The 15834-nt window shown below is 51.9% G+C and overlaps 2 protein-coding genes across 2 annotated transcripts in view; both read left to right on the forward strand.

Annotated features, from left to right (window-relative positions):
• RAB11FIP5 (RAB11 family interacting protein 5) overlaps nucleotides 1–2039 on the forward strand; it is a 41221-nt gene extending 39182 nt beyond the window's left edge. The window contains 2 exon segments of the mRNA XM_027660509.1: nucleotides 13–211; nucleotides 578–2039. The gene's annotated coding sequence lies outside the window, so the exon portion shown is untranslated.
• A 5027-nt stretch (nucleotides 2040–7066) lies between these two features.
• SFXN5 (sideroflexin 5) overlaps nucleotides 7067–15834 on the forward strand; it is a 97407-nt gene continuing 88639 nt past the window's right edge. Inside the window, exons 1-2 of the mRNA XM_027660540.1 lie at nucleotides 7067–7173; nucleotides 15611–15679. Of these exons, the coding sequence (XP_027516341.1) occupies nucleotides 7117–7173; nucleotides 15611–15679 (126 nt within the window). The 5' untranslated portion in view covers nucleotides 7067–7116. The remainder of the gene's footprint in view (nucleotides 7174–15610; nucleotides 15680–15834) is intronic.

Here is a 15834-nt window from a genome sequence, read left to right on the forward strand (position 1 = left end):
TTAGAGCAATAGGAGCTTCCTCACCTCCTGCCTTTAGAGCAATAGGAACTTCCTCATCTCCTGCCTCTCCAGCAATAGGAGCTTTCTCATCTCCTGCCTTTCCAGCACTACCTTTTCCCTCTATCCCTTACCTTTCCAGCAATAGGTGCTTCCTCATCTCCTGCCTTTCCAGCAATAGGTGCTTCCTCATCTCCTGCCTTTCCAGCAGTAGGTGCTTCCTCACCTCCGACCTTTCCAGCAATAGGAGCTGCCTCATCTCCTGCCTTTCCAGCAATACTTTTTCCTTCCATTCCTTACCTTTCCAGCAATAGGTGCTTCCTCATCTCCTGCCTCTGCAGCAATAGGAGCTTCCTCATCTCCTGCCTCTCCAGCAACAGGTACTTTCTCACCTCCTGCCTTTCCAGCAATACCTGCTCCCTTCATCTCCTGCATTTCCAGCAACAGGTACTTTCTCAAATCGTGCCTTTGCAGCAGTAGGAGCTTCCTCATCTCCCGGCTTTCCAGCAATAAGTGCTTCCTCATCTCCTGCTTTTCCAGCAATACCTGCTCCCTCCATCCCTTGCTTTTTCAGCAATAGGTGGTTCCTCACCTCCTGCCTTTAGAGCAATAGGTGCTTCCTCATCTCCTGCCTTTCCAGCAACAGGTACTTTCTCAAATCCTGCCTTTCCAGCAATACCTGCTCCCTCCATCCTTTACCTTCCCAGCAGTAGGTGCTTCCTCCATATCCTTTCATCTCCTGCCTTTCCAGCAATACCTATTCCTTCCATCTCCTGCCTCTCCAGCAATAGGAGCTTCCTCATCTCCTGCCTTTCCAGCACTACCTTTTCCCTCCATCCCTTACCTTTCCAGCAATAGGTGCTTCCTCCATATCCTTCCATCTCCTGCCTTTCCAGCAATACCTGCTCCCTCCCATCTCCAAAGGCCAAGGCAGTTCTGGCACTGGTGCCTTGGCGTTGGGTGTGATGCAGGAGCTGCAGAAGGAACAAGCAGTGATGGGTGTTCCGTGTCTGTCCTCGAGTGTTTGGAAGTTCTGAGGTATCTACAAATCGACTGGTGTTTAGGAAAAGGTATCTTAAAGATGCTCCTGTCTCTGTTCTCTGTTTCTCCACCCCTCTGTCCTGAAAATGTGGGGTTTTCCCCAGCACCCCCCAGGTTGATTCTGTCCATCAGAGCAGCAGCTTGGCTACACCACAGCGCTGAAACCAGAGTCTGTTTAATTTGTTGTTAGAAGTTCCCAGAGGGAAATGGTTTCGAGGACCTTGTGGAGGGAAGGGATGAGGAAAAGAATTGTGGGGGGAAACGTTCTCAAGTTGCCCATGTTCTGTCTGGGGTTTATCTCCATAGTTAGTGACCTAAATCTCTGTTTTTTAGCGATTTATTTGGCAGCCCAGGGGCAGGAGCAGCATCCCTGCTCCTTGTTGGAGCCACGCTGAGCTCTGTTCCTGTCTGCTGAACCCAGCAGACCACAAGGTTTTGCTGGACCAGCAGCAACTTTTCCCTGGTTCCACTTTAAACACAGCCATAACGATCCCTCTGTGGTTTTGCCTTTCTCTTGGACTCTGTTTTTCCACACTGTTCCATGTGGTTCCAGCAGGGTGCTGTTGGCTCTGCTTTTGTTGTCAGCCCATGACTGGGTTTCTTGCTTTTCAAGAACTTTGGCCAAGTGATTTTCTTTTCTCCTTGGCTGCTCCTTCTGGTCACAGGCTGGGCCAGAAGAACCACCAAGGTTTATCCTTTAACTGGAACAAACCTGAAGGGATGTGGGTTCTCAAGTGTAGACTCAGCCTTATGACTCGTCTGTGAAGAAACCACCGTGTGTTTCCTGTCTCATGGGGTGGAAAAAACATCCCAAAGTGGGAAAAGAAGCATCAGGGAGGGTTTGGAGTTGTTGATTTCCCTGTACTTCACGTACCAAGGAAGTGGGTTCTGTGCGTTTCATGTTTTAATAGTTGCAACTAATGTTTATAAAGAGCTTGTTATTTACGTTTTCAGCACTTTAAAGAAGAAAAAAAAAATAAAAGTTGTTCAAGCTGTTCCTAGATACTTCTGATTTATTGACAACAGCGTCTGTGCTGATGGCACTTGGACAGTGAGTGACATTTCTCTGTTTATTTTCTGAAGGAGGATGACGGTGTCCAACTCCTCCAGCAGCTTTTCCAGCTCCTTAACACTCCCCAAGCCCTGGAACCTCGGGTTCCTCCCCAAATATTGGTCCAGGCTCAGGTGATGGGAGCACCTGAGGGGGTTTAAGAGCCTCTCAGGTGTCTTGTGTGGGTCTTAAAGTCGTGTTTTGTGCTGAGTGACCCCGTGGAGCTTGGCTGGGATGGCCCTGGGGGATTGGAGCTGGCAGGAGGTGGAGCCAGGTGGGGTCGGGCTCTGCTCCCTGGGAACAAGGGACAGGATGAAACGGCCTCAGGTTGCTCCAGGGGAGGTTTAGGTTGGATATTGGGAAAATTTTTTCATGAAGAGGGTCGTAAAACATTGGAACAGCCTGCCCAGGGCACGGGTGGAGTCCCCATGCCTGGAGGGATTTAAAATCCCTGTGGATGTGGCACTTGGGGACAGGGGTCAGTGGTGGCCTTGGCAGTGCTGGGTTAAGGGTTGGATTTTATGATCTCGAGGGCTTTCCCAGCCTAGATTCCATGATTCTGTCTGCCTGCAGCTCCCTTGCTGCTCGTCCTGACTCTACCCCTCCATTCCTGAGGAGTTGGACTAGAGGAGAGGGACCCCAGGAGGGAGAGGAAAGGAGAGCTCCTGTCACATCCCAGAGAACAGAGAGATCAGCCTTGGGATGCCTAGTGGGAAAACCTGGCTCCATCCCTGCTGGTGCTCCCAGGAATGGGCAATTCTGGGATGATGATCCTCCCTCTCCTCTGCACCGATCCACTTCCCAGACCTTCTCCTGCAGCCACTCAGCCCCAAATCCCTCCCACCTTTCACCACTCAGCCGTTTTCCTTATCAGCACCTGCTGCTTTCTCCAGTCGTGCCTTTTCCTTCTCAAAAATTAACTCCCCTTAAGCTCCTGTAAATGACTTTGCTGTTCCAACAGAAGAGTTTCCTTAGCTCTAATCCCAGTTTATTTTTCATCCAGCTGGATCCAGGCCCTTACAGAGCTCAGCACCTGTCCGGGGGGGGGGATCATGTTAACCCCGAGAGCCTGGATGGGCCGGGCAGGGAAATGTTTGGCACGTTGTTTTGTGGGATCAGGGCGCTGAGCTGTGACCCTCTGAAAGATGATCCAGCCTAAGGAAAAGCAGCCTGGACTAACTGGACCAGTCTGGGCTTCCCCAGGCAGCAGTCACTGGGAGAACTGGAGTCTGGAAGCCGGGGAAAAAGAAGGATTTAAAGTCCTGCTGGAACGCCCGTGTGTGATTCCATCGGGTGTCTCTGCTTGTCTTGAGCACAGACTCAGGACTGATGGAAATAATTCCCGTCCCTGCGGGAAGAACTGGCTGGGTTTGTTGTTCCAAGCCGGAGTTTCGCTGCCCGCCTCGAGTTTTCTTAAAATCTGGCTTTGCAGATGGAAGCTGACAAGGAATGTTCCTGTGACTCCCTCCCGGAGCCAGCAGGAAGCCCAGCCCCACTCCCAGCTGTCACGTGTGGGGTGGCTCCCCAAGACCCCCAAATCTCCCTCAGGGTGGTGGGCTGACCCTGGATGGGTCCTGGGTGCCCCCCAAAGCTGCTCTCACTCCCCTCCTCAGCTGGGCAGGGAGATAAAAATCCAAGGACAGGCTCGTGGGTTGGGATAAGGGCAGGGAGGGGTCACTCACTGGTTGCTGTCATGGGCAAACAGGCTCGATTTGGGGAAATTAATTTAATTTATCAATCAAATCAGAGCAGGGCAGTGAGAAATAAACCCAAATCTTAAATCACCCTCCCCCACCCTTCCCTTCTTCCCAGACTCCTGAATTCTCTCCCACAGGGAACGGAGGCTACAATCATACATTGTCTCTGCTCCTTCCTCCGCAGGAGTTGGACTCTTCACACTCTTCCCCTGCTCCAGTTTGGGGTCCCTCCCACAGGGGACAGTTTTCCATGAACTTCTCCAGTTTGAGTCCTTCCGAGGGGCTGCAGTTCTCCATGAACTGCTCCAGTGTGGATCCCTTCTTCCAAGGGATCAATCCCTTGGGAACAGGCTGCAGGATCACGAGTCCTGACAGGATCCTGCTCCAGTGTGGGCTCCCCTCTTCATGGTGCCACAGCTCCGGCCAGGACCCTGCTCCAGCGTGGGCTTCCCATGGGATCCCAGCCTCCTTCAGGCATTGCCCTGCTCCAGTGTGGGGTCTCCATGGCTCCCTGTGGATCTCTGCTCCCCATGGACCTCCGTGGGCTGTGCAAGGCTACAGCCACCCCACCACAGCACCACTATCTGCCAGGGAATCTCAGCTCCAGCACCTGGAGCTCCTCCTGCCCCTCCTTTTGCACTGCCCTGGGGGTCTGCAGGGTTTTCCTCTCACACATTCTCACTCCTCTCTCCCTCTTCTCTTCCACACCAGTTCTCCCTCTTCCTTCTTCCCCATTTTATCCCAGAGGTTCTCCCACCATCACTGATGGGCTCAGCCTTGTCCAGCGTCCTGGAGCCGGCTGGAATTGGCTCCATGGACGCAGGAGAAGCTTCCAGCACCTTCCCACAGAGGCCACCCCTGCTCCCAAAATCTCCCAAAAGTTTCTAGATGAGCTCACAAAGCGCCTGTTGTTGAGGGTTGTTCCCCCTCCAGAAAAATTGGGAAGAAAACTTCATTGTTGACTGAACAGTCGTCGATCCGGGGAAACAACAACCCCTCCTCTCCTTCCCCAATCCAGGGAAACGCGAGTTGTCAGTCGAAATGGATCTGGTTGGATTGATATCAGCCAAAGAATTGATATTCTTTCTGGTATTTAACCAAAAAAGTGATAGTCTTATGTCACTCCAAATGTGGTTTTAGATAAACAGATTCTCTCCCCTCTGTTGTTACAAAACATTTTGCGTGTCAACATTTAGGGACTGTATCAATTATCTGGCTCGAGCTGCGAGGGGAGGGAGGGGGGGTTTTCCCTTGTGAGAGGGATTTGGGTTATCATCCATATTCATGGGAGAGACGGGAAGGAACCTTTAGAGAAGGGAGAGTTGCCTTGCAAAGCCTTTGTGGCTGCAAAACGATTTTATTTTTCCTTTTTCGGATCGTTCGGGCTCCGAGCAGAGGTAAAGAAAACAAACCTGAGTGACGGGCGAGTTTTTGGGATAAAGGTTGACCTCGGAGCTTCGGGGGTAAGAAGGGAGCAGGAAAATGTCGCTGTGGGGTCAGAAGGAGGTTTGAGCTGCAGCCACTTTTAATTAAAACAAGCAAATGATTAACTCCCAGGACACGGTACAAGGATGGCAGCGGGTTCGCTCCAGGGGGCAGGATGTGTCCCTGGAATGGATCATTGCTCCTCATCTCCCCATTCCTGAGGATGGCTAGGTTTTCCAGTGTGGCAGGGAGAGGGTAGGAGGGGAGGTGACACTGGAACAACCTGATTTTAACAATATCTCTAAGGAAAAATGAATAAGAAATTATAAAATACCATTTTCCCCCCCTGTTTTCTGCTCCACTTTTTGCCCTCTGGACACAACCAGAGGCAGGCTCTGCTTCAAGCCCCTTTTCTGTCCCTTTTCCACCTGGAGCTGCAGGAGTCTTGCCACTCAGTGAAAAGGGATCAGTGGTGAACCAGCCTAAAACCAGAAATTGGGTTTGCAGGTGGAAAGAAAACAGGAAAAAGAAAAAAGATCATCTCCACACCCACAAAGCAGAGCAGCAGCATCGCCACAGCAAAAAAAAATGGGATGTTCATGTTTTTCCCTGCGTAGCAAAAGTAATGGATTTATTTTCCAGGCACATTTTTTAATTCCTCCTTTAGAAGGAAAACCTGTTTATGACCTGCCTTTATTTCCTTTATTGTCTTCATTTTAATCTGTTGCCTTTACTACTCTGGCACCAAACCTTCCTCTTATTCCCCGACTCCTTTCCCTGCTTCATCCACATCTCCTGTCTATTTGCTGTCCCTTTGCTCTTCCTCGGAGAATTGATCCTAATCCTCCAAACAATTTCGCCGGCGTTTGAAGGTCCAGACACTTCTTATTCCACTAATCTAGGGAAGAGGATTCTGGAGACGGCTCCGTGTGCCCCCCCTTGTGCCCCCAGCCCTGCACGACCTTGGGTTTATCTCCACAAATCGTTACGATTTCCAGGTTCTTTATTTTTAATCAGGTGTTTATTACAAAGGTCAATAGCAGTTGTTGGGCTCCTGTTGAAGTGAGAGTAAATGTTTCCACGAGGAAATGGAATCAGAGAATTGTTTGAGTTGGGAAAGACCTCCAAGATCGTTGAGTCTGAACCTCACCCAGCGCTGCCGAGGCCAGCACTAACCCATGTCCCCAAGTGCCACATCCACGGGTTTTTTGAACACTTCCAAGGATGGTGATCCCACCACTGCCCTGGGCAGCTGTGCCAGGGCTGGACAACCCTTTCCATGACGGATTTCTCCCTGACATCCAGCCTAAACCTCTCCTGGCATAACTTGACATCGTTTCCTCTCCTCCTGTTGCTTCTTTTTTGGGAATAGAGCCCAAACCACCCCTCAGCTCCCCCCTCCTGTCAGGGAGTTGCAGAGCCAGAAGGTCCCCCCTGAGCCTCCTTTTCTCCAGGCTGAGCCCCCCCCAGCTCCCTCAGCTGCTCCTGCTGCTCCAGCCCCTTCCAAGCTCCAGCCCCCCCTCAATGTCTCTCTTGCTGTGAGGGGGGAATTTGGGGGCATTTATCAGAAGTCTTTGAAAACGTGGGGCAATTTTTCAGATGTCTTTCACCTTTTCCCTTTGTTTGCCTCATTATTTACTCAAACTATTCCACACACGAGGTAAAAATCTCCTTGTTCTCCCCGTTCCCACCCGGGACTGCATTTCCCGTGATGCCCCGCGGTCCACTCGCGCTTCCCATTGGCTGGTGGCCAGAGCGCGGCCCCGCCTCCCGGCGGGAGCGGGAGGACTACAGCTCCCGGCGTGCCCCGCGGCAGCTGCGGTTGGCCGTGGCCAATGAGCGCGGCGGCGCCGCAGGGGGCGGGGCCGGGCGGCGGGGGAGGCTGTTTAAAGTGGCGCCTGCGGGATGGCGGAGCCGGCGGACTATCCCCCGTTCCAGCTGGGGAAGCCCCGCTTCGAGCAGGTACCGTGCCGGCGGCGGGAGGCGGCTGAGGGGGGACACTCAGTGTGTGTGTGTGGGGGGGGCTGTCCCTGATCCGCGCGCGGCGCGTCCTTCCCCCACCCCCCTAACCCCGGGCGGGGAGACCCCCGCTCCCCGCTCCGCTTAGCCCCGCCCCCGCCGCGGGGCGGCGCGCTGATTGGCGCGCAGCCCGCGCGCGATTGGCCGGCGCGGCTGTCACTCAGAGCCGCCGCCCCCTGCCCCGCGGCGGGTCCCGCGGCGGGCGCTGATTGGCGCGTCCCGCCGGGCCCCCGTGGCGCGGGGCGCAGGGCGGGGGGCGCGGGGCCCGGGGGTCGCGGGTTCGAGCTCCGCAGGCGCCGCCGGGGGCGGTGGGAGTGGGTGGAGGGTCCCGGTGGGAATGCCCTTGCCCCCCGTGGGATGGTGGGAGGGCTGGATTATGCCCCGCGAGCCCAAGGGTGCAGGGCGGCCAAGAGCAGTACTTGGGGGATGCGCCAGGATGAGCCAGGGATGCTCCAGGCGGGCACTTCACTCTCCTCCCCATGGGCTGTCCAGGTTTGGGAGTGGCTGGGTAAGGGCAGGTGCTCCTGGATTGGACATTGTGTGACCTGGTCGAGGTGCCAACCAAGGACAGGCTGGCACAGAGTGTCTGGTGAGGCATCCCTGTGCTCCACAGCTGACACCTGGGGGGTGGGGAGGGGAGCCCGGGGCTCACACACCTGTGCCCAGGTGAGCAGAGCTGGTGTAGGGATGGAGTGGCCCTTCCCTGCTGCCACCATCCCCAGCTGGTCTCAGGATCCCTGGCTGACAGACACCCCTCCTCCTGCCCCTGCAGCTGTGTCAGCCACCCTGGAGAAGAGTGGGAGGGGAGTGGGATGGGAGTGGGTGTGGCCACTGCCAAAGCCAGAATGGCAGCAGGAGCCTGCTCCTTAATCAGGGGGGTGTCCCACCAGTAGGACAATCTCCAAGGAGACCCTTCCTACTATCCACAGGAATCCAGGACCACTGGATTCCATCCTGGCTGCACCCAACCATCCCTTTGGGTTGCTGAGAAATCCAGCGGCAGGTTTCCCATGGGAGCCAACTCCGAGGTGGTGGATCCACTTCCCACACCCCACATCCTTATGGGGCTTGGAGCAACCTGGCCTGGTGGAAGGTGTCCCTGCCCGTGGCAAGGGGTTGGATTTAGATGGTCTTTAAAAGGTTCCTTCCAAGCCCAAACCCAGCAGTGATTCCACGATCCCTGTCCAGGAGGTCACATCCTTGGAGTGACAGGGAAGGGGCGACTTCCCCCCTGCAGGAGCCGAGGGATGCTCAGGCTGTGGAGAGATGGAGCTTTTTAATAAGGAGAGGAGGAGGAGGAGGAGGAGGAGGAGACGCTACTCCCTTCTAGACACCACAGATGATTCCAGGCACACTTGGCAGCGAGTCAGGCACAGAATCGGTGCGTTCTGTTCATTAAGGAGCGACTGTCACTTGTAGCAGCATTTAGAAAACGTTTCGAGGGCTATGGCAGGATGTTAATGGCTCTGTGTGTGTGTGCTCAGTGGAGTGGGAATGTCCTCTCCTCCCTGCCACCCCTGGGAATGTCCTCTCCTCCCTGCCACCCCTGGCAATGGGCAGGTCTGAGGTGAGGGTTGTCCAGCGGTGAAAGCGCCCTTGGCACTGAGTGGTCTGAGGATGCTTTCCCAGCATTGGGAATCACTCCCCTTCTCTTCTGTGATGGTTTTATCCCTTTCCTGTGAAATTTCCAGCAAAGGAGTGCTGGTGGGAGCTGCAGGATGATGGGTTGTGGTGCTGCTCTTGCTCTGTCCTCCCCTTTTTATTCCTGCTCCATCCGCCCACGGGTGATGGACAAACTGGACAGCCCAGTTTGGGATCTGGCAGCGTTGTGAGGTCACAGGGCAAGAGAGGTTTGGATGTTTCCGTGGTTTATGGCTCCTGGTTGGATCCCGTGGTGGGCTCTGCTCCATATGGGGCACAGCAGCCTGTGCCATCAGCACCAGGACCTGCTCCCATCCTGGCCTGGCAGAGATCAGATCCTTCACCCCTAAATCAGACTCTTGCATTTCCCCCATCATGACCTTGGTGTTCCCTTCCAAGCACACAGCCTCCAGTGCTGGAGAGGAACACCTCCATCCACATTCCCAAGGGATCACTGGGCCCCAAACCCCGATCCTTTCCCATCGGTGATTTCCCCCCCCCACCTCTCTGCCTTTTCCCGTTCTTTCAGTGGCTTTCCCGGGTTTTTATCTGTTTGTATGATCTCGACTTGAGCTGCCAAAGGATGCCTGGGTCGTTTTGGAAAGGATTAGTGACGCTTGGGGTGGTTGTTTAAATTCTGGACGACAACACTTCTCTTCCCTCGGCGGCGCTGGCCGGGAGCAGCTCTGGGGCTGCTTAAAGGGAGGTTTGACTGAAACTGGGGCCGGGAGAGAGGCGAGGGGGGAAAACAAGGAAAAGTTCTGTGTCAGGAACAAAACCCTTGGAGAGCAGGCTGGGCTGCCTGGGGATTCGGTTCAGAGGAGACACGGTGGTTTCCTTCCCCTGCCGTGACCCGGCGCTCCCGGGAAGCGGCTGAGCCGAATTTAGGGCAACACGTCCGTGCCCAGCACCACCTCTGGAGGTTATGAAATTCCCCTTTTTTCCCCCCCTGGCTTTGCAGTTCACTTGTTTTCCCTCATCTCCAGGCAAAGAGATGTTCTGTCGAGTCACCTTTTTTTTTTTTTTCCTCGGTTTCTTTGCCGGAAAGTGGCTCCGAATCCCAATGGGAACAGGCTATTTTTAGGGGAAAGAAGAAACGAGGACGTTAGGCTTGAGAATGTGTGATAAGGACTTAATTTTCTGACAAGTAGGCCTAATTGGTTAGAAATACTCCTAGTTTTTTTGCTTTATTTCCTTATTTTATTCTGTTTTTTTTAAGAATTTGCTAAGTGCTTCCTCTCCTAAATCCTCATTTGTGTTCCCAGTGCTCTGGGAGCTCTGCCTACAGCCCAGGAATTTATCCTGGGTAAAATCCAGTGGAATATGTCCCTGCCAATGGAGTAAGGTGATCTTTAAGGTCCCTTCCCCCTAAAAAGCAGCACAGGGTTGTCTCAGCTGGTGCAGGAGAACAGCAAGAACAGGGGAAAAGGAACAAGGAGGGAGCTGATTTCCTTCCCAGCTGGAGTCAAGCAGGGTCATCTCAACGTGCAGAAGTAGGAAATAATAATAAAAAAGAGGTCACAGGACTTGGATCTTTCAGGAGAAGGAAATAAAGGGGAATAAACCCAATCCAGAAAGAACTGTGGCTTTTCTCAACGACCTTGTGTTAAGAAGCTGTTTTAAAATTCCATAATAAAAATCAAGGAAGGAAAAACCTTCAGCTTCACAGGCTGAAGGTTTGATGGCCTTAAAGGTCTTTTCCAACCTAAATGATTATGATCCTGAACATCTTTGATGCCTTGGGCAGCTCAGTTTGTGTATGTGCAGTCATGGAGTGTGGGATGTGTTTGGGATGTTTTATCCCATCAGCCAAACGTGGCAATTCCAGGACATCCACATTAACAGCATCCTTAGGGATGTGCTGATGTCAGAGCTTGGCCCTGCGATATTTTAAATATTGGAACTCAAAGGTGTTTTATGTGAGGGCATCAGGGCTAAAAATCGCTATTTCCTGCTCTTGAATTTGGTAAGTTTAAAGCTCAGCCAGGGTTTATTACACCATTACCCCAACCATGTGCCTCCAATGCTGTCCTGGGATCCCACCTGCAGTTCTACCTCCAGCTCTGGGGTCTCCAGCACAGGAAGGACGTGGAGCTGTTGAAGTGAGCCCAGAGGAGGCTCCAAGATGATCAGAGGGATGGAGCAGCTCTGCTGGGAGGAAAGGTGAGAGAACTGGGATTGTTCAGCCTGGAGAAGAGAAGAGAAGCTTTGGGGTGACCTAACTGTGACCTTCCAGTGCTTGAAGGAGCGACGAAAAAGATGGAGAGAGAATATTTACAAGGGCCTGGAGAGACAGAACAAGAAGGAATGGCTTCAAACTGCCAGAGGGCAGGGTTAGATGGGATATTGGGAAGGAATTCCTGGCTGGGAGGGTGGGGAGGCCCTGGCCCAGGTTGACCAGAGAAGCTGTGGCTGCCCCTGGATCCCTGGAAGTGTCCAAGACCAGGTTGGATGAGGCTTTCTAGTGGAAGGTGTCCCTACCTACGACAGGAGTGGAACTGGATGATCTTTAAGGTCCCTTCCAACCCTTTCCAAACCATTCTTTGGTTCCATGAACACAACCTGCCAAAATCCCCCATCCACTGGCTTTTTCAGCCAGGACTGGATTTGTTTGTGTCTTTTCCTATAAGTTGTAAACCCCTACAGCTGCATGTTAAAGGTGCCTGGGCTGAGCAGAGCACAAGCAGAGCTGTCACTGCTGGTGGCTGATGTCACTGAGGTGCAGGAGCTGCTCCCATGTGGATCTTGGCTCTTTAACATTGGAAAGTCAAATTAAGAGCATGAAAGGACTGAAAATCCATAGTTTGAGCCTAAACTTGCAGTGGGCTGGACCACAAGTGTGTGTGAATTTACACATTCCCAGCCAGGCCTCGTCAGGGTCCACTTGCTCAATGGCTTGAATTGTCTTAATTTTTGTTTGGTTTAGTTTAAATCTCTTCCTAATTAATTTAAAGCTGGCATAAGCCTGATTTTTAGCTCACCCCACCCCCAGGTCTGCCTGCCTTTTGCTCTGGCTTAATTAAATCCCTTTTAAAATCAGGTTGTAATTAAACTGTAGTTGTCCGTGTCTCCTGTTCTTCCCAGCAGAGGCTTCTTGGAATCCTTTCCCATTTAAAGGTGATAAACACCTTGATAATGGTCACTTACCTTCTCCCACTGCTCTTCTTCAAATTCCTTGAGCCTACAAGGAGTATTTCCCTTCTTGTTCTTATCTTGGAGTCTTCATGGCTGGCTTGGCTGAGCTGGATCCATAACACTCCTGAGCTGCTGTGCCCTGGGAATTAATATTCCCAACCACTTCATCTTGATGCAGGCTGGTGAGAAGTGGTCCCAAAATAGCCACAATTAATCACAGGAAATTTGCGTTATTCGTTTTTTTTTTTTCTCCCAGGGAAGTGTTTACTACAGCAGATGTTACAGGGATAAAGTGGCGAAAAAGGCCATGGATGGAGGTCTGGGAGCTGAAGGTCAAAGTTCTGGGAATCTCTCAAGCTCCAGGCCTGGCTGGAGTGTGACAGCAGAGCTGGGAATGAGCCTGTTACAAGGGAGCCACCCAGAATTCTCTTGGAAATCAGGGTTTGATTGTTGTAGGACACTGAACAGGACACTGTTCCTGTGTCCTGGGGCTTGATCCTCATCCTGTTCCTTTGGTATTTCATGAAATCAAAGAATCCTAAAATGGTTTGGGTTGGAAGGGACCTTAAAGATCATCCAGTCCCACCCCCTGCCATGGGCAGGGACACCTTCCACTTATCCCAGGTTGCTCCAAGCCCCATCCAACCTGGTCTTGGACACTTCCAGGGATCCAGGGGCAGCCACATCTTCTCTGGGCAACCTGGACCAGGGCCTCAACACCCTCACAGGGAGGAATTTCCCCTAAATTTTTACATTACTAGGATTTGATGGGAGTTTTTTTCCCGGGTGACCTTGCACCATGAAGTTCCTTGTGGTATCCTGAGAGCTGTTGTCCTGACTCCACTGGAACAGTTCTGCCCTTGCCCTGGGGCTTATCTGACCACAGACTGGACAAGTTCAGGCAACACCACCTGGAAACAAATCCCTCATTCCTTCCTACACTGGCCCAGGTTGGGCAGAGAAGCTGTGGCTGCCCCTGGATCCCTGGAAGTGTCCAAGGCCAGGTTGGAGCAACCTGGGCTAGTGGAAGGTGTCCCTGCCCATGGCAGGGGGTGGAATGAGATGGTCTTGAAGGTCCCTTCCAACCCAAAGCAGTCTGTGATTCCATGATTTGAGGATTAGAATTTGGGCACTCAGTTGAAGCATCAGGTTGGCACCGGCACTGGGCAGGAGAGGAGCAGGGAGTGTGGGGATGGGATTACGTCAGGATGGGTTGGAGCTGCTCAAACCTGTCCTTAGCTGGGTGTGGCTGAGCTTGACCAGGCAGGATCAGGCCAGGAGCCCAGGGCTGGAGCTGAACCAACCAAACCACAACCCTGGGATACAGGATCGGCTCCCTGGGAGCCTCGACAGCTTGAGAATTGAAATCTGCACTTCAAAAAATAATATTTATATCCTGCACTTTTGGACTTGTGGTCTCCTTCCCTCTTCCCTGACGTTTACACCTTGGTTAAGTGGGTGCAAAATATTGGTGCTCCGTTTAATTCTATTCAGTGTTGTTTTTCTCCCTGTGAGATGAATATCACAGAGATAAAAGCAGTGGAGAAGTCGAGACCACTTAAATTTAAACACCCCCCCTCCCCCCCCCCCATTCTGTTCTCGTTTAAACCACGTAATTCCAACTGCTCTGGATCCTCCCGGTGTCTGCTTGGCATCGAGAGAGTGCCGAGGGATGGGCAGTGGGAGAGGGCCGATGGAATGTGGGAGATGAGGATCAGGGAGAACGTCAGGAGGGGCCCGGTGAGTCAGGGATTAGTCACATCCCTCCCTGCACCACTGGGAAGCGCCGGGCAGCGGTGATGGGAAGGATGGGAAGGACAGTGGCATCTGCAGGGAGCTTCACCCTCAAAATCAAAAGCAAGGCAGCAAAATGTCAAGCTCGGGAATGCTAGAAAGTACCAGAATTAGTGTTAATTAAATCCATGCTAATTAAAAACCGCTGTGCTTTTTTTTCTTTTTTTTTTTTTTTTCCCCCCCAAAAGTTGTGTGCAGCGATTTGATTTAATTGTGGTTTGTTTTGTTTTTTTGGTTTTTTGGGTTTTTTTTTAAGAGCAGACCATGATAAAATAACAGAGAGAGAGAGAGAGAGAGTTTTGTGGGCATGGGTGTTGTGAGGTGTTTGTGAGGATGGGGTTTGCGGCTCAAGGCTGGGAACGGCCCTTGGAGAGGGATTTCTGCTGGAATAGGGAGGCAGAATGCCTGGTGCTTCTCTGTGCTTGATGGATGGAACAAGAGGAGAAGCAGCACGTTTCAGAGGGCGCTGCCAGTGATTAAATGCTGTTCTCAGTGCTGTATCCACACTCCAGTCCTTTATTTATAGCACATCCCTGCGTTAAAAACGCAGCAGGAGATTTGCCGGCACGTGGCTGGAGAACACACGGACAGAGGGGTCCTGGCGTTTGAGGGGACGTGGAAATCCGTGATCTCCCTGGCCACGGTCCTTTCCACATCCATGATGTGCTGGGAATTCTGCTGGGGAGAAGCCACGGGACAGAGAGGGGCCAGTGGAGCAGAGTGTCCTGTGTCCACTTGGCCTTGCCTCACGGATGAGGGTCTGGCACTCACCTGCATCCAGATCAAAGAATCCAGACTGATATTGGAGTGATGATTTAAATGTATCCTGAGTGCTCTTAATATATCAGCATTTCATGGTCTGGTGCTTTGAGTTTGCATAAATTCCATTTTCATTTTTATTTTCTAAATACTGAGTCTCCTTTTCTCCTTTCCTTTGGAACTACCCATGATCTTCCCCTCCTGTTTCACAGATCTCTCCCCCCTTCTTTCAGATTCTCTTCCTGGTTCTGGAAGTGTTCAAGGCCAGGTTGGACAGAGCCCTGGGCTTGTTCTTAGAGGGCACATTTGGAAAAATCCAAGCTGGATGTGTTTGTGTAGGGATAACGCTGTGGAAAGATGCTCTTGCTGGGAGCAGCAAGTGTTTGAAGGACCAGAAAGGGATCCAGAGAATCCTAAAATGGTTTGGGTTGGAAGGGATTTTGAAAATTATCCAGTTCCACCCCCTACCATGGGCAGGGGCACCTTCCACTATCTCAGATTGCTCCAAATCCCATCCAACATGCCCTGGGACACTTCCAGGGATGCAGAATCCGCAACCTCTCACTTCATGGTAGTCTATCCCCAAAATCCATGACCCTGTGGTGGTGCTGCTGGTCCTATGAGGTGGATGTTGGCAGGAGTGAAAATGAGCAGCAAAGGGACTGTGTTAAAGACACTGCAGGATGAGAATTCCCTCGGGAATGTTGCTCAGTGTGAGAGGTCTGGAGCTGCAGGTTGGATTTTTGTGGCTTCAGCATTTCTCAGGAGTCCCACAAGCAATATTTCATTTTTGGGGGAAAAAGTAAAGGATATTTTAGCAGCTTGCTGGTATCCCTTTATTAAAGCATCTGAATTGGTGTCCCATTATCAGGGTTCAAGTCCTCACCTTTTTTCTTCCAGACTTCCTATCAAAAATTCCCTTTGAATACATTCTATATTATTTATGTTTAGTTGCTACTTAATTCTGCAAAGGAAATAAAACCTTTCTCTGCAGCAGGTGAAAGGCAATTTCTCACTGACCACGTTTTGTTTCCTTTTCCTGTTTTTCCAGACTTCATTTTATGGCAGATTCAGGCACTTCTTGGACATCATCGACCCCCGCACTCTCTTTGTGACTGAGGTAAAATACGCACACCTTGGGTTTGGGAAAGTGCTGGTTATTAGACAGCTTTAGATTAAAAACAATTTCTTCTGTGAACAGCACAAGTAATGAAACCGGGTCTCCAGTGGATTTGTGTCTCACAGTTGATTGATTACCCGACTGTTAAATCCAAA

Source organism: Corapipo altera, unplaced genomic scaffold, assembly GCF_003945725.1.
Source record: "Corapipo altera isolate COAL_440 unplaced genomic scaffold, ASM394572v1 295, whole genome shotgun sequence".
In the NCBI taxonomy this organism is placed as follows: domain Eukaryota; kingdom Metazoa; phylum Chordata; class Aves; order Passeriformes; family Pipridae; genus Corapipo; species Corapipo altera.